Here is a 19,529-nt window from a genome sequence, read left to right as displayed (position 1 = left end):
CTAATAGGCTTAATACTATCTACACGACCTTCCCAACGAGTGACAGACAATGATTAAGAGTCAGAATATTTTAACATTGTCTTTAAAATTTTGCCACCTATTAATAGAACTAGCAAAGATAGTATATATCCGTTGTATTGTTTCAAAAAATATCCTAGACTTAGTAATCGTGTTTGCCATGTCACACAACAGAAGGTTAAGACTATGACAACCACAGGCACTATAAAAAGCTCTAGGATTTTTTTTTTCTAGAAATCTACTTTGAACTCCACTATTTCTTCCTTTCATGTTCTCCCCATTATCATAGCCTTGACCACGCATTTCAACAATGCCAAGACCTAGAGACTCTAATTCCTAAGATGTAACGTCAAATTGTCCCTTACCGGTATTATCATCAACAACCAAAAAACCTAAAAACGATTCCTCAACTGTCACATAATTAGAGTTAAAATTTACATACCTCACAATTATGGACATTTGCTCTTGGTGACTTATATCAGGCGTGCAATCGAGTATGATGGAGTAATACTTTGCTTGTTTTATCTTTTTGATGATTTCTGTTTTAACTTGATCAGCTAATAATTGTATCAACTCGTTTTGGATATTGTGCCCAAGATAGTGTATATGGAGTTCATCATTCAAAATACACTGCACGTGTTCTTTCATAATCGGATCAAACTCTTCCAACATCTCAACCAATCCCAAAAGAAGTTTCCATTGCTTTTTTGATACAACTTCTCATTTGACCCACGAAAAGCTAAGCCATGTTTAGCAAGAAATTTCACAAGAGCAATAATCCTAAAGATCACTTCTTTCCAAAATCTTTTTCTTTTTTGAAATGCTCATATGCTTCTTTGTCTATTGTTTCATTGCAATTAAACCTTTGATTTATTTCAAACCATTGATGCATGTGCTTGAGATGTTCAAAGCTAACTTCATGGTCCTTAAGACCCTGAGAAGCATGCTTCCAATCTGAATAACCTTCATTATCCAACCCACCTTTCTTATACCCTTGTCTAAAAAGTTTATAACAAAAACAAAAGACTTTGTCAAACTCTTTCGAATACACTAACCATTCTTTATCACACGTCTCCTTGTTTGATAGAATTCTAGTATATAGGGGTGTGCACGGTTCGGTTCGGTTTTTGGTTTTTAAAATCCGTTCGGTTTCGGTTTTTTCGGTCTCGATTATTTCGCTTTTAGCAACGGTTTGGTTCGGTTTTTTGGTTTTTGAAACAAGTTATGTAAAATTCAAAACTTAAAAGTATATTTCAAAGTTTAAGAATCTTTCTTAAATGTTTACATTTAAGTTAATATATTTAGTCTTTTAAATTAATATTATTCACATAAACCTAACCTTCTAATCTATTTTAATGTTTCTCCAAAGTTTTTGTTAAGACGTTTTCTTTTATAATACTTTGAAAACCATTTAATTTTTATATTAAACTTTGTTAGTTCTTGTAAACAACGGATAATTGTAATGATAAATAAACATGGTAATGTTCTTATTATAAATATTTAACAAACAAGAATAAAATTAATAATTCTTGGAAGCATGGGTAAACACATAAACAACTTAAATATAAAAATATATAGATTTGGTATACTATTAAAACTTATCGGTTCGGTTCGGTTATTGAAAATGATTATCCGAAAACCGAACCGAAATTTTCGGTTATTAAAAATCTGAAAACCGAACCGTTGGTTTTTGTTTCGGTTCGGTTTTTTCGGTCCAGATTTTTCGGTTATTTCAGTTTTCTGCTTACCGCTACTGTTATACATGAATTTAGAAAATCGTCTTCCAACCTTATCCATGGGACCCTTATGAATAGTCAAATCTCTTTTTGGGCCATTCTTAACCAATTCATTAATCAAGTTAGGATTAAGCCTATCCAAATTTCTAGGATCAAAAATATCAATACTAGGATTAACATTAGCATCATCTTCACTCACATTAGCTTCATCTACGTTAACATTAACATTGACATTAACATCAACATCATCTTCACCCGCATTAGCTTCATCCACGTGAACATTAACATCATCTTCACCCAAATTAGCTTCATTCACATTAACAACCATATTATCTTCACCCACATTAACATCTGCATTATCTTTATCAACATTAAAACTAGAACTTTGAGGTAGTTTTGGGAAAAACTTGAGTATACGCGCTTTGTCGGCCTTTTCTTTTTCTTCCTCTAGCTTCTTCTTACTTCTTGACTACTGGATAGGTATTTGTATTTACGAATGGGAGGCATAATTTCTAAACAAAATACTTAATCAAAATCAAAGTTTTAAACATGTAAGTTTCATCTTAAACATGTAAGTTTCATCTAACTCTGTAACTAATATCAGAGATTCAAAGTTTCATTTAATTTCTAAATCTTAACTAAACATCAAGTAATCTAAGTTTCATTAAAGTGATAACTAAACATCAAAGATTCAAAGTTTAATTAAAGTTTTAACTAAACATCCAGGTCTCAAAGATTCTAACGTGAAAGCAGGGCCGACCCTGAGAATTCGTGTACCCTGTTCGAGCTCGAAAAAATGTGTCCGTAGGCCTTAACGAAATTGGGTATTGGGCTCACTAAAGGTCTAAACCTAATGCCAAAGAGGTTAATAACTAATCTAAACCATAAGAATAGTTTTATAAGGGGCCTATGTTGGTGTTTGTATGAGTGTACCCTATTAAAAAAATATTTTACATATACATATCGGATTTTTTTTATAAAAAAACGTGTCACTCGAAATATCGGGCCCTGACCGGTAGTCCTCCCCGCCCACCCTCAGGGCCGGCTATGTGTGAAAGATTTAAAGTTGTCTATTTCTAAAACAGTAAATCTAAACATTCTATTAATCGATTTCACAAATTCATACCAGAAACTCTTGAAGATTCTTTAAGGTCATTTGAATGAATGAACAATGATCGGATGATTTGCTGATGTTATTCTGTTCCAATCTAAAGCAAAAGCCAAAAAAATCTGAATTTTGAAACTGAATTGTCGTTCAGTTGTTTGATGATACGAAGTAGGATTGCTGGTATATTTTTCGCGCTACAGCGCCATTCACGCATACTAGGTATATTTTTTATTGGGTTTAAAAAATCATTATTTGGGCCTTTTATTGAGTCTTTGGGCCTTTATTTTGTGTGTAGGATTTTGTGAACAAGCCACTAACGGGAACATTCAATTTACCTTTTTTGGGCCTTTAATGCATACATATAATACCTTATCTATACAAATCTACCGGGCCCAATAGCCGGATCTGTTGAAACGATATGAGATGTAGGAAATAATATTACATTTCGGTGGACTTTCAACCCGTTTAGTCATTTTTAATTCAAAAGTATGAGATTAAAAATAACCCAAATCGACTAGTTCATAAGTGAACAGGTTATTGGTCAAATTTGTCACATTTAGTGAAATGGCCCTCGTGTGGTATTTTGTTGAACACAATTGGATATGGCGTATAGTGCGCTATGAACACATATAATCATGTGGTTAAATTTTTTGTTACGTCAATGGTCAAGAGGGTTAATCACAGACTCGTTATGTTTGCATTTCGTATTTTTTTTAATCTTTCCATCAACTATGCAATACTATACTTTATTATTGAATGTTTAATGATACAAAACTACTTGCATCTAAAATTATTTTCTTATGTAACTGTCATTTAAGACAAAACTAAAACACATAATATTGCATCCTTCAAAGTTCATAAAGCTTCTGTTTTTTCAGTTTCGATTTCTTTTTCCTGTAACTATACTTTTAAACCAGAGCCGTCCCCGAGAATGATTATGATAATTTGGGCCTCGTGCAAGACAAAAAATTCGGGCCCCTCACTATAATTGGTATTGATGGAATTTTGGTTTTGTTTAGTATAGTACAATACAGGTACTCAATGTAAATAATAAATATTACGCCCAAAAGGTTTTAATAAGCATAAGTAAAATGTAATATACTAAACTAATAATATTACTTTATCACATATAAAATTCTTATATTTTACTCATACATTTTATGATAATAGTCACTTTTAGATGAAAGTATAATAAGTTAAAACAATAGAAAACTAAAATAATAGATATAAAGGTATATCAGCAATATGGATCATATTTGCTTGTATGTGATTTTGTTTTGTTGTATTCGCTTGTAAATACTGACATCGCTTTTGCATCATTTGCCAAGTTATATACACAGTATTAATGTAGATTATTGCTTTTGCATCATTTGAACAAGTTATATACACAATACTAATGTTGATTTGATAAAAAGGAAAAAAAAAATATTATTGTAAAGGGCAGTATTAATGTTGATTTGATAAAAAGAAAAAAAAAATATTATTGTAAAGGGCACTATTAATGTTGATTTAATAAAAGGGAAAAAATATTGGAAAGGGAATGGAGGGATCGAACTTGCACCAATTACCTTTATTGTTTCTATAGTGAACCAATAAACCAAAGGCCAACGACTATAATTGTTTCAGAAATTTGACCTTTTAAACTTCTCAAAAGCTATAAAAAAGGGGAAAGCAAGGAGATGGCAGAATCGAACCGGAGATGGCAACAATAAAGAAGAATGCTATTAGCAACTGAGCTATAGTAGGTTATGACTAAAATATTTATAGTATTTATAATATATAAAACTTTTAGAAACTTTTCGGGCCCTCTAACAGCTTGGGCCTCGGGCCGTTGCCCGGCTTGGCCGGCCCAATAGCCGGCTCTGTTTTAAACCCACTTGCATATTAACCCGAACTTCTCATCTACAAGTAGACTGTTAACTTTTCCTATTTTTGATATCGGTGACCTTTTATATGTTAAAATGGATACTGCTACGCTGAGCTGAATGTTGCTTTATGTATATGATGTGTGTTTAGGGAGGTGGCATCGGAATACCTTCATCTATATGATGTGTGTTTAGGCATGTACGTATGGAAATGTACTTTGATTAAATTTCATGAATTGGTTTACCCCTAGTTATGGATATTCTTAAGGGTGTTAATATTAACACATGGTAAAATCTTGTTTTAACATGGTGTATACGGGTCGTATAAGGTGTATATAGCTTTATACGGGCCGTGTAATGGCATACGCCCGTATCGATAGGATTTCCTTTTTTTTTTTTGAGTTAATATTCACACATTAGGGTTTCGATCTGACAGTCTATATAGTGTTCAGAACCATCAAATCAAACGGCTTATGCTATCAAGGAAAACCGAGTTTCAGTTTTCTTTTTATTTTGAAACAAATCCCATTTCATTAAAGAGAAAGAAAACTCAGATAAACGATCATTCGATCTGGCAATCTATGTAGTTTTCTTTTTTATTTTTAAATAAATCTCATTTAACACATTCGTGTTCGTCAATTGGACATCAATTGATGTTGATGTCCTAGTTTGGTGTTTTGTTTGAGTTTTCATCTGATAGTGTAAGTCATCTATCATCAGTCGTGCTTGCTAAAAAAACGCAATGATTATCAAGAGTCTGAGTTCTCTTTCTCTTTGAATAAATGAGATTTGTTAAATGAAATATGTGAAATGTTGGCAACAGTCACTGAAACTTTCAATAACAACATCATCCCATCATAAAAAGAAAAAGGTAAGAAAAGGGCCCTTTCTATACACACACCCCTATAATCTTGTTTTAACGACCATTCGATATGGCAATCTATGTAGTGTTCAGAACCATCAAATCGAACGGCTTCTGCTATCAAGGAAAACTGGTTTCAGTTTTCTTTTACTTTTAAATAAATCCCATTTCACACATTCGTGTTCGTTAATTAGACTTCAGTTGATGTTGATGTCCTAGTTTGGTGGTTTGTTTGAGTTTTCTTTTGATAGTGCAAGTCATCTATCATGAGTCGTGCTTTTGCTGCGGAGTTGTGGTCCGCCATCTTTTCGTGTGGACAAATGAAATTTGGTGTTGAATCATCATTATTGTACAGTTTCAACCTTCCTTTTCCTTCAATTTCCAGAACCTTTTCCCCAAACGAACATTCTCGATATTAGAACATCGTTTAAGGAAGAATCTAGACTCAAGGAGACCATTGGAGGGAAGAGATTCACAGTTACGAGATTTTAGTTGGGTTACAAATGGGTTGTATCAGTTATTCAGATCTCTATCGGTCATCTTTCCAAACTGCAACATATGAATATGTGGTTCCCAATTTGTAACATATCATCACAAAGCCCCTGTGTTTACATGCAATGTACAGTGTTGTTGGTGCACTGAATGTCTGTTGACTACGTTTATATTGAGTCTTAGGTCTAGATAGATTGTACGGAGTCGGAAAATCAGAAAATAGGGTTTTAGAATGTTAATTTCGCTCATAATGACATATGTATCATTATAAGCGAAATCAGAGCTTGGTATTTCGCTTATATGTACATAGATTATGGGATTTCGCTGATTAGGTCATAAGGGGGTTTCGTTCTTAGGTTAGTTGGTGATTTCGCTTTTAGATCACATGGGATTTCGCTCATTAGGCAGCCATATGAGCGAAATCAGGCACACTATATAAACCCATGTGTGATCTTCATTTGTAACTATTGGAGCGAAATCAGGTCTTGTGCTAGGTGACGAAACTCTGTCAAAATCTATTCAGAAAGCATTAATAGAGAAGGAAATTGAAAGGAAAAGCTGTGTTACTTCATTTACACTGATTCCGCCTTTGCATTTGAAGATGAACTGCCTTAACTGACTTTTTCGGGTCATAGAACGGTCCAACAAGTGGTATCAGAGCTCAGGACGAGGAGTTCATACTACTACAGCTTGATTCTACTAAATTCTCTTACTTCTACTCACTTCTTCTCATACTTTTCTGATTTGAACTAGTTTCTACGGTTGAAATGGCCTGAATTTCGAATATAACGTGTAAAACATAGAAATAACAAACCCTAGAAAGAATCAGGTTAAAATTCGGACTAAAAATGGTGAAAATTGGCTAAAAACTTGATTTCGCTTTTAAGGACATCGAAGAGATTTCGCTTGTAATTGCTTGATTTCGCTGATAAGGACATAAAATTCAGTGATTTCGTTTTTAGATACATCCTAATTTCGCTCATAGGGACATGATTTGTCTGATTTCGCTCGTAGGGACACAAGTTGCTAATTTCGCTTTTGTGTCATAGTGCTAATTTCGCTTATCAGTCATAGTGCTAATTTCGCTTATCAGTCATATACTGATATCGCTCGAGAGTACATCTTGATTTCGCTCATAGGTGATTTCGCTCGAAATCACAGTTTTTCAAAATTTCGAAAATTTAGTGTTTGCTGATTTTTTAGGTACGTTCAAGATGGATGACATTTTCATGAACCCGTTTAGCGACATGTACGCATTTGCTGGAAATTCGGGAGATGATACATCTACAAGCAACAACAATGAGAACCCGCCAAATGCCAAGAAGAAATTATCGGATGCTTTGGAGGTTGAAAGTGCTTTCGGAACTTACAACAAACCACCGAAGCTGATGGCTATCGAGGATTATAGTCGGTGGGCAAAGAAATTCGAAGATTGGTTGATGGCGTTTGTGTTCCCTAGTTGGAAGAATCTCAAAAATGGCTACGATAATGGAGGCAAAAAGGGTGAAATGTTATCATCATCCAAGGAGATAGAATCGTTTGTTGCCGAGCAAAAATGTGTCTGTAACACCTCGAAAATTTGCGTCCTATAATGTATTGACACGTGTCATAAGCTTGAACGTGTTAAAGAATACTATAGAGGGACTAAAGTTGACAAACATAGAAAGTATGCGAATTCAAGGGTTCAAAATGTCAACAAGGGATAAATATACTTTACAGTAACCCTACATGATGCTCGTACCTTCAAACGAATGAATCACGGATCATACGGAACGAAATGTGGAAGAAAGTGAGAGATTACAAGCTACAGGGGTTAAATGTGTCAACATGTTTAAGTTGTACCTCTGAGTGACCCTTTAACAAACCCGAGGCTTTGTAACAGTAAAATATGCTCACTAGAATGCACGATATAAATTTCATCAAGTTCCGTTATAAAATGAGAAAGTTATGATCGAATTCGTACATGAGGGGTTAAAAGCGTCAACATTGAAAGTTAGGACTTTTCGGGTAGTAATAAACTAACCGAGGGCTTAACAAAGCGGGTAAAAGTCACGAGGCCCTTATACGTAAATAAGAAAGGCCCAAAATGCAAAGGTAACCCTTCGAAACGCCAAGAGCCAGCTGCAATAATGTAAAAAGATTTGAAAAATCTTACAACAGGCCTCAGGTGGGCCGCGTAAGAGTTGCTGAAAGGCTTATGCGGGCCGCGTGGACAGTAAAAGATATGGGCTCTGACAGGAAGATTCATACGGGCCGCGTAAGAGTTGCAGGACCTCTGATGCGGGCCGCGTCAGCCTCCCAGATACAGAAAATGCGGACAGAAGCACTGTTTGGTGTTTTAACCGACTTAAAAGCCATTATTAATAGCATGGGCGCCCCCTAGACCTCATAGACACTTGTTGATGATCTGGTTACACTTTTAGACTTAGTTGTCAAGGATCTAGGGTGTTTGGATTACTATATAAAGGCCTTGTATGCACACATTGTAACCACACCTCATTCCTTCACTTCTGATCATTTCTGGAGCTCAAGTGTCCTCTCTAAGCACCTCTGGTCGTGTACTAGGCTTCTGTAAGTGTGCTTAACCTTTCTTAGTTTAGTTTTTGCTTAGTTTTAGCTTAAAAGTCAATCCGTCGTAATTAACGATTGACTTAACGATTAATCACTAATGGTCCAGTGATTAGTCAAATCAAAGGTAGTTATACGTTGGTAATCATGTGGGCATTAAACCCTTAAAAGGGCACCCTCTGATTCCCAATCTAACTAGTCCAAATGTCGGGTCAAAGTTGCTTAGAAAAAGTCAACAGAATGCTAATTTTCGATTTAACGCATAATTAACAATGTAGATGGCATGTAACCTGTTTTATCACTCATATAACTTGATAATAAGTATTATAACTGGTCTAAGCTTGTTTGATCTGACCATTTACTGTTTTGACCCGGTTCGGAACCAAAAGTCGCAAAACTTTGACTTTTGCTTTGACTTCAGTTCTGACCCGTTTTGGTATGACTTAGATATTCCGTAGGACTCTCTTAGGACCAGGTTACATGATGGTATAACCCTTTGTGGCTGGTTCGTAGTTTGTCCGAGTCGTTTGCACATTTTCCATTATATGCTTAAAGTTGACCATAATGCCCTTTTTACCTTAAAACGAGAATTTTGGATATGTGAAAGGACAATAACTTTAGTTACTGATTTCTAAGCATGTCCCTAAAATTTCATGTCAATCCGAGGTCTAGAATAGGAGTTATGCTAAATAACGCAATTGAGAAAACTTTAGTAATTAAACAGCGCAATTAGCATAAAGCCTATCTAAACCCGAATTTCGACACCAAACCTTTTGCACACTGATGTAAAATAATATTTTGGGATTTTTAAAGATTTTTAATTATTTTTAACCTGCTCATCACCTGCGGTTATGGCGTCGATTCGGTAAATACCGAATATACCCTTTTCGGACCTAAAATGAGTTCTACATGGCATTTTGACCCGAATCCAATTGCTACTGATTTCATATAATAAATAAAGTATTTTGAACTTTATAACCTGGTCAGAAAACTCAGATTTCCTGTATAACTCGGAAATCTCTTTTATAATCCTTAAAATGACCAAAATACCCCTACGGGGCGTATATTGGGATTAAACTCATTATGGGAATAATGGAAGGTATCCTACTAATATCACAACCTCTTTAGAGCATATTAACTTAGGAAACCTGTGTAGGACTCTTACGGTTACCCGTTACGCCATTTACGCGTTCGGTACGGTTTATGTAACTAGTTTACATAAATTAGCCGAAACGGGTCAAACCTTGTCATTTTTATCTCAAAATCCAGAATGTGATTGGATTACCCATATGAAACAAGTCTTCAAACTTGTCGGGTCTAAATCGCATTTTATTCCGGTCTTCGCTTAACCGTGCGTTCGAACCATATCTTTCGTTAAAACTAACGGGTCTAAGTTTATGCTTAATCAAAGACCCGTTAGGATTCTAATAGGTTATTATAAACCTTTGTTCCAGAATAGAAGACTCGGTAAAAGCTACTTGCATTAGCTGTTGTGAATTATACTTGCAAAGGTAAATACTTTTAACTTATTTCCCTATATGGGCTTGGGGTACGGTATATAGAATACCGCTTGGTCGGGCATTTGACCTTAATCGATTAGTGGTTAAGTATTGTCAAGATGACCCGTTAAAAATTTGATTTGTTTGCTTAAAGCCTTTGGGGGGTTAATGACCATGTCCCGGATATCCCTGGCATCATCTTACGAGATGGCCACGACCTAAGCACGAGGTGTAAGCGTACACATGACAACTGCATATGAAAAATGGTATCTCATTTAAGGATTAACCTTGTGGGCATTATACCTGTGATGTGTCTATTAGTCTTTAACCCGGTCTATGGAACGGGCTACTGAACGCAAAGAAACATGTAATTCGTTTACAAGTATTATATTAAAATAATTATCCCAAGTTATAAAAGTTTGTGCCACGTGCATTCAAATCAATTTTATTAAACCTTTTACAAAAGTGTCGGTTGAGTGTATTTACCAGTGTAAACTGACGTATTTTCCCAAAAAGGTTAACTGCATGTACTAAACGAACTAGGCTGGCTTTCTCCTAGCGTCCACAATAAGTCTCGCAAGCTTGGACGTCAAGCTGTTGAACAATGTTCTTATTTATATTTTTGATCCCCTGTGGATTATTTTCAACTAATTGTGATATACATGATATTACAATAACATTCAGTTGAAATATATCTATCTTTTGCTTCCGCTGTGCATTTACATATTGTGTTGTTTAACTGTATTGTTGCCAACTACGTCACGATAATCCCCCACCGGGCCCACCGGTGAAACGTGTGGAAATCGGGGTGTGACAGGTTGGTATCAGAGCCAACGTTGAGTGAATTAAACACTATCCTTATGTGTTTAATCTCAATGACACAATTGCACATACTCAAGTCTAGACAAGAACATAGGACGAATTCGAATTGTTGTTCTAAGTTTGTCCTTTATTGTTTGTTGTGATTTAAAATTTTGAAAGCAGGAAATATGCCACCAGCAATCAGAAGAGGAGGAAGAGGCAAAGGGCCAATCACTACCCACAATGATCATGAGGCCGGACCTTCACACATGCGAGCTCCTTCCAGCACAAGGAGTGACGAACCTCGGAGGAACAGGAGGAACCTCTTTGAGCCCGCTAGACGGTCTACCTCACACAGTTCGACACCTTCATACCGTCACTCTTTTGGGCCGAACTCAGAAAACGAGCCCGATAACCCTCAGCCTTCATATATACCTCTCCAGCGATCCCTTTCGCACCACTCTTTTGGCGACCCTACTCCTATCTTTCAGGGCCGATTCAACCCGACAAACTTTGTCTAGGAACCAATAGGTTTTAACCCTTTAGGACCAGAGGACCATTTCTCCGAACACAATGCTATGGACATGGACGAAGATACGGATCCCGTCGAGCCTGCAAGAGGTACCCCCAACCATCCAATCGAGATCTCTGATGGGTCATCCTTCCACGGAACACCCTATCAGGGTCCAGACAGTTATCAGGCGAGGTTCAACCAGTGTGAGTGGTACTTTACACCCTCTCACCATTCATCGCCTCATGAGTAGCAACAACAACAGCAGCAGCAGGATCCCTCCGAGAATTCACGTTTCGTGGCAGTTACGCCACCGCCTCCACCGCCACCAGTTCATCAAGCACCTCCGGATCCGCCAAGGCGTAGGAGAACAGGCGCGCGGATGTCCACAAGAGGAGGGGATTTTCACTTTAGCACCCCTCGCCACTCAAGTGGAAGTCATTTTCCGCCACTGCCTGAAGACCCACAAATGGGTGGACCTTCGAACCACCCTGCAGAGGTGAATTCTGCACCAGTTGCACCACCTCCGCCACCATTCGGTTATGATAACCCGATACCTACATATGCCGGTTCCACAGCATATAACCCGTTTGTGCTGCCGACTCACACTCCCTATAATTATGCTGACGCCGACCCATACTTGGTAGCGACCAATTACAACGCCCTCCACCTAGAAGGACCTTATGGAAATCCTTGGGGACTGGGATACTCAGCTCATGGGTATCCAGCACCTGCCAGACCTCCGGTTCAGCAGCCATCGCAGCAACCACGTTTTTCCCCACCGGAACAGGAAGAAATCCTCCACCGCTTAAATAGGGTGGAATGAGATTTCGAGCAAGAGCGTAAGAACAATCGTGGATTCCTCAAAGGCCTAGCAAACCTGTTGAAAGGAAAGAAGAAGCGAGATCATTAGTCTCTATATGTACTATTGTAATTCCTATTTCAATCAAGTCCCTGCGTGGACATTTGTCTTAGTGTTTAGTCCCTGCGTGGACTTGTTTTAGTCCCTGCATGGACATTTGTTGTGTGTTTAGTCCCTGCGTGGGCTTGCCTTTCAGTCCCTGCGCGGACTTATCTTTCCGTCCCTGTGTGGACATTTATCCTAGTATTTGGTCCCTGCGTGGACTTGTTTTTCTGTATAACCTCTGCGTAGGTATTTCGTCTTTTAAAAGTCCCGTTTAGGGCAGTGTGTAATCTTTTACTATGTATTGGGATGTTAAGTCTATAAATTTCATTTTTGTCATTATATGCATTATATATGAAATAAATAAATCAAAATCATTCCTTTTAAATTAATCTGCCTACCAGTTATTAAATAAAGAATCTTAATGGTGTACCTAGCCTTGTGTCATTATAAGACCCGGCCAAGATGGTAAAACCTGATTAAAAGATTCAGATTCCCGTTAACCTCTGTAAACATGTTAACACTCCTGGCAGACGTGATTCGTTAAAATCACACGTGTCATTTTACACAAGGATCCTTCAAGGGATTCCAAACCTAATTTAATGATTTATAAATCATGGGTTTAAATCATCGATTAAGATGATCACATATCAAGCATCCATTAGTGATGTAGTGCTTACGGGCCATACTCATTGTCATATAAGGCAAAAGACAGTTGTAGTCTATGACTCCCTGTCAGAAAAGGGTAAAGAACTATGTTCAAACCTTTATGCCTTGATTCTCTGAAATCCTGGCTTATAAATTAAAATGTCCCTGTGACTAGGCTTTTGTGCCACTAACAATATTGTTTGTAATTAGGATAAGTTATATTAAAATCCTAAATCAATGTGAGTAACAAATTAGCCAAATATGGTCTATATTAACCATGGTTAATGAATTGCCATAAAAGACAATTCCATAATAAACTCCCGAATAAGACTTTTGTCATTATCTTATGTAGCAGCTCAAGATTTCAATGGCTGACTCGGACGAAATTACTAGTCATCCAAAGGAGAATGAGAATGATAACGCCCGAATTAATATAACGGGTGCCGAACTGAAAGCGTTAGTAGACAACGCTGTTACAACGGCCTTAGAACGGCAGTATGAGGAATATAGCGGGTCTCGAAGTAGGACGCTATCCGCGCCACATTCTAAGCCCAAAACTCATTCCGAGTCACATAGGAAGCCACCACCCTCCAAGAAGGAAGAACCGAAGAAAGATGACGATCGTCACTCTTCGAACCATCACAGTGTCCCGTCTCAAAAAGTAGTGCTGAATCAAGGACCCCGTGATAAGGGTTGCTCCTAGAAGTACTTCGTTTCTTGCAAGCCCCGAGATTTTACAGGGGAGAAAGGAGCGATAGACTGCATGACATGGTTAGATGAGATGGACACGGTGGTTGATATCAGCGGGTGCGCTGAGAAGGATATAGTGAAGTTTGTATCTCAGTCATTCAAGGGTGAGGCCTTGGCCTAGTGGAGATCACTAATTCAAGCTACTGGAAAGATTCCACTATATGGTATGTCTTGGGAACAATTTGTTGCCCTCATCCGGGAGAATTACTGCCCTCAACATGAGGTGGAAAAGATTGAGTCGGATTTTCTGTCATTAACTATGAAGAATCTGGATTGCCAGGCTTACCTTACGAGCTTTAACACGTTGTCAAGGTTGGTTCCTTATCTGGTGACCCCGGAACCTAAAAGAATAGCTCGTTTCATAGGAGGCTTAGCTCCGGAGATCAAGGCTAGTGTGAAAGCCTCTCGGCCAGCTACATTCAGGTCAGTAGCTGATATATCCTTATCCCTCACGCTGGATGCGGTCAGGCTGAGATCGCTGAGGAACAAGGATGCCGAGAAGAGGAAGCATGATGATGACGACAACTCGGTCGATCGAATATGTCACACCCCCAAAATCCACACGCGGAGTATCACCGCTTGGGAGCGTGACCGACCAGGATCAAGCCACCAATCATATTGAACATGTAATAAATGTCAAGTATAATAAAAGTAAACAAACCATTCAATACGATTGATGTTTTCAACAAAACATAATTTAAGTTGCGGAAGCATAGTAAGTAACCCAACGATAGTTAATAGTTTTAAACGTCATAATAGTTTAACATAGAGACCGCGATCCTTGTCCACAACGACCCGCTTCTCCAGTGCAAGCTCCAAGTACCTAACGATCTGCAAGGCATGTAACAGAATGATCAACAAACTGGTTGAGCGAGTTCACAGTAAGTAAATGAGTAACAGTAAGTATCAGGTGGCTCTAAAGGGCCAATAGTAAGTTATACTGGTGGGGGCTTCCCATGTTATGTGACCACTAGACTATTCGTATTATCCCTGTTCTTCGTCCGAGAACAATAGTATGTATGACCACGTAGGTGTTATCCCAACCTACGGAAGAAGTAAGTATGCGTACACGTAGGTTTTACGTGCGTATCCTTTGTATCGAGGATAGTAATGGCATATGACCACGTAGGTGTTATCCCAACCTACGGAAGAAGTAAGTATGCGTACACGTAGGTTTTACGTGCGTATCCTTTGTATCGAGGATAGTAATGGCATATGACCACGTAGGTGTTATCCAACCTACGGAACCACGTAGGTGTTTTCCAACCTACGGAACCGTCCTGACATCCGAGGACTATGATAGGTGATAGTCTAGGAAAAGTATATGCACGTTTTCAATCAATGATAACCTTTAACCCATTCCCACGACCCGGGAATCCCATGCCTTAGTAGGAGTGTGAACTCACCTGGGTTTGCTCGGTATGTTATTGCTTCTAGGGTTTATAAGTCTCTAAGTCCGTTACACACGACCTAGGATATGTTGCACATGATTCGTTCCATTAGGGTTTACAAATCCTCGATATTCAAACAACGGTGCTTTGTGTGTTTATTGTGTACATAACGATATTACATATACTGTTCACACATGTAGAATCATACTGTTGCACGCAATTGTTCACATAGATTCATACGTCATACAGGCAGGACTAACATAATATATCATGCAGCTACTTGTTTCAATTGGACAATTATACAGCATCAAACAGTTACACAATATCAGACAGTGTGTGTGGGGGGGGTCACCCCTGTTTAAAACTCATATAACACATGAAATCATACAATAACTCAGACTATCATGTTACACCCATAAGTTCGGACCCTTGATACCTTCATTAAACTCGGCCCAATGTCAAGATATTAGACTCGGTCCATTTGTTCATCAATTAAACTCAGACTTACAATTCAAGATTAAATTCGGACTAAGGATATATGTTTAAGTTCGGACCAAGGATACATGATTATATTCGGACCATATCTTCATTTAACAAACTCGGATAACATCACCAAATTAAAGTCGAACCATGTTGAGCTTATTAAAGTCGGACCACCTAACATGATTATATTCTCGGACATAGCATCAAAACAATAAACTCGGACATGTGATAACTTAATTAAACTCGGACCAAATCAAGTGTTTATATTCGGACAAGTCCAATTCATTAAGTTCGGACCAAGCAATTGTGTTAAACTCGGACCGAATCATTTGCATATCCTCGGTCCATTCTTGGTCCATTTAAACTCGGACCAACATGTTAAACTCGGGCCATCTTTTGTTCATTAAACTCGGACTCCACACTAAAGAATTAAACTCGGACCTTGTGATGGATGCTTAGAAACTCGGACATGCATTGAATTGATTAAACTCAGACTCTCAAATCAACAATTAAACTCGGACAACATTCAGGAATTAAACTCAGGCACATAATAACATGCATTCCAATACAGGAGAGAATCATATCAGTTACGTTTTTGTTAACATACGAACGTGAAAACCCTAATTCATACGTTTGCAATATACAGATCAAAGCAATGACCTCTATGTCTACCTCTCACACATCACAATCATCAATCAATTGATTATCTGACTTATAATCTTCATAACACAACAATCAATCATCAATCAAAAACACAGAATCATCATGTGAAGACTAGGGTTTACCATGAACACAAGAATCAAGAAATCAATAAGCAATCGACAATTAATCATAACAATGATTAAACAATTACCTTGTGATGATCCTAAAGAAAGAGAGTAATCAAACTTGTGGTGCCTTGCCAATGATTTGGTGATGATTGCTAGGAGGATTAGAGATTACAAGCACGTGCTTTGGTTTTTGGTGAAAGTGATTAGTGAATGATTAGAGAGGGGATTAGGGTTTTAAGTATAATCAAATTCACTAATGGCTCTCTACACCCCTAACTAATATAATTTACAATAGTACACCATCTCATAACTATTTCATAGTTCCACCACCAAGTTTACACATTTGACAAGTTTCACAAATAACAAACAACTATGCACAATCAAACAATCAAACATATATAATTTCATGGCAATCAATACATGATCGTGCAATAAATACGAAATAGAAATCTTGGAATTTTGAGTTGTCACATTATCCCCAACTTAAAAGAAATTTCGTCCCGAAATTTGGTACGCACTCACTGAGGAAGCTAGGTAAGTTACATCGTTTACTGGTTTTCCAGGGGTGTCACATCATCCCCCCGTTGATTTGGAATTTCGTCCCGAAATTCAGTAGTAGTAGCTTCAGCCTCAGTAGTGGATGCATTGGTTTCGAATAACTGGGGGTACTTTTCTTTCATTTGATCTTCGCGTTCCCAGGTGTACTCTGGGCCACGTCGGGAGTTCCAACGAACTCGAACAAGAGGGATTCTCTTGTGTTTGAGGACCTTAACATCCCGGTCCGTGATTTCAACTGGTTCCTCGACGAACTGCAACCGTTCATCGATAGTGAGTTCCTTAAAAGGAACTATGAGGGTCTCATCTGATAGGCATTTCTTCAGATTCGACACGTGAAATACATTGTGAACTGCACCGAGTTCAGGAGGTAGGTTTAATCTGTAGGCTACTTTGCCAATTTTCTCAATGATCTCGAACGGTCCGACATACCGCGGATTTAATTTGCCCCGTTTGCCAAAACGAACCACACCCTTCCAGGGTGAGACTTTTAGTAAAACCCGGTCTCCGACCTGAAATTCCAATGGTCTCTTACGCTTATCCGCGTAGGCTTTCTGACGGTCGCGAGCTGCCGCCATGCGTTGTCGTATCTGCGCAATCTTTTCTGTGGCGTCCACTACAATCTCTGGACCCGTAATTTGACTATCCCCCACCTCTGCCCAACAGAGAGGTGACCGGCATTTACGTCCGTACAATGCCTCGAATGGAGCGGCTTGAATGCTGGTATGATAGCTGTTATTGTATGAAAACTCCACTAAAGGGAGGTGCTTTTCCCAGCCGTTGCCGAAATCGATGACACACGCTCGGAGCATGTCTTCTAGAGTTTGAATAGTTCGCTCAGACTGCCCATCCGTCTGAGGATGATATGCTGTGCTCATGTCTAATCGTGAGCCGAAGGATTTGTGCATCGCTTGCCATAGTTCTGACGTGAATCGTGCATCCCGATCCGAAATAATGGAAGTGGGCACTCCGTGCCTCGAAACAACTTCTTTCAAGTAAATGTCTGCTAAGGTAGAAAACTTATCCGTTTCTTTGATAGCCAAGAAGTGAGCAGACTTTGTGAGTCGATCAATGATCACCCAGATAGTGTCATTCCCACGCTGGGATCTAGGTAAGCCCGTAACGAAATCCATGGAAATTTCTTCCCATTTCCACTGTGGTATCTTGGGTTGTTGTAGTAGACCTGCTGGTTTCTGATATTCAACCTTGACTCTCGCACAGGTCAAGCACTTGCCAACATAGGTGGCGATGTGGGCTTTCATACTTGGCCACCAGTATGTTGTTTTGATATCGTGGTACATTTTATCCGCACCTGGATGTACCGAGTAGCGAGACTTGTGCGCTTCATCCATCACAAGTTCCCGTAGACCGCCATAAAGTGGGACCCAAATACGGCCAGTTACATAGTAGGCGCCGTCCTCCTTTTGTTCCATTTGTTGTCTTGAACCGCGTAAGGCTTCAGCCTTGACGTTTTCAGGTTTCAGAGCTTCCATCTGAGCAGCTCGTATCTGAGAAGGAAGACTAGACTGGATAGTAAGCTGTAGCGCTCGCACGCGCTTCGGTAGAGTGTCTTTCCGACTGAGGGCGTCAGCCACAACGTTGGCCTTGCCTGGATGGTACCTGATAGCGCATTCGTAATCATTAAGCAGTTCGACCCATCGTCGTTGACGCATATTTAATTCCTTCTGCTTGAAGATATGCTCGAGACTCCTGTGATCGGTGTAAATTGTGCACTTGGTACCGTACAGGTAGTGTCGCCATATCTTAAGCGCGAAAACAACAGCTCCTAGCTCCAAATCGTGCGTCGTGTAGTTCCGTTCATGAACCTTGAGTTGACGAGAGGCGTAGGCAATAACTTTATCCCGCTGCATCAATACACAACCAAGCCCCTGTATCGATGCGTCACAATAAACCACGAAGTCATCCGTGCCCTCAGGCAGTGAGAGAATAGGTGCGCTGCAGAGCCTATCCTTTAAGTACTGAAAAGCAGTCTCCTGCGTATTACCCCATCTGTAAACGACACCTTTCTGTGTCAGCATAGTGAGTGGCTGCGCGATCTTGGAGAAGTCTTTGATAAACCGCCTGTAGTATCCCGCCAAACCCAAGAATTGGCGTATTTCTGTTGGTGTACGCGGTGCTGGCCAATTTCTGATCGAATCAACCTTGGATGGATCGACATGAATCCCATCCTTGTTCACCACATGACCTAAGAAGTGGACTTCACGAAGCCAGAAGTCACATTTAGAAAACTTTGCGTACAATTGCTCCTTTCGAAGAAGTTCCAAGATAAGACGTAGGTGCTGCTCGTGCTCCTCCTGACTCTTGGAGTAGATCAGAATGTCGTCGATGAAGACAATGACGAACTTGTCAAGGTAAGGTTTGCACACCCTGTTCATAAGATCCATGAAGACTGCAGGCGCGTTCGTAAGCCCGAATGGCATGACAAGAAACTCGTAATGACCGTAACGAGTTCTGAAAGCAGTTTTGGAGACGTCCTCATCCCGGACTCTCAGCTGATGATACCCTGACCTTAGATCAATTTTGGAGTAGTAACTCGACCCTTGCAAC

At 39.0% G+C, this 19,529-nt stretch overlaps 1 protein-coding gene across 1 annotated transcript in view; it reads right to left on the bottom strand.

The window, feature by feature from the left end:
- Positions 1 to 805: 805 nt before the first annotated feature.
- LOC110932536 overlaps positions 806 to 19,529 on the bottom strand; it is a 42,518-nt gene continuing 23,794 nt past the window's right edge. Inside the window, exons 4-5 of the mRNA XM_022175863.1 lie at positions 1,700 to 2,223; positions 806 to 1,016 (exon numbers count right to left, since the gene is read on the bottom strand). Coding sequence (XP_022031555.1) covers positions 806 to 1,016; positions 1,700 to 2,223 — 735 coding nt within the window. The remainder of the gene's footprint in view (positions 1,017 to 1,699; positions 2,224 to 19,529) is intronic.

Source organism: Helianthus annuus, chromosome 6 (assembly GCF_002127325.2).
Source record: "Helianthus annuus cultivar XRQ/B chromosome 6, HanXRQr2.0-SUNRISE, whole genome shotgun sequence".
Taxonomy (NCBI): Eukaryota; Viridiplantae; Streptophyta; class Magnoliopsida; order Asterales; family Asteraceae; genus Helianthus; species Helianthus annuus.
The sequence above is the reverse complement of the archived record's forward strand: the minus strand, read 5'-3'. Positions and strand labels throughout refer to the sequence as shown.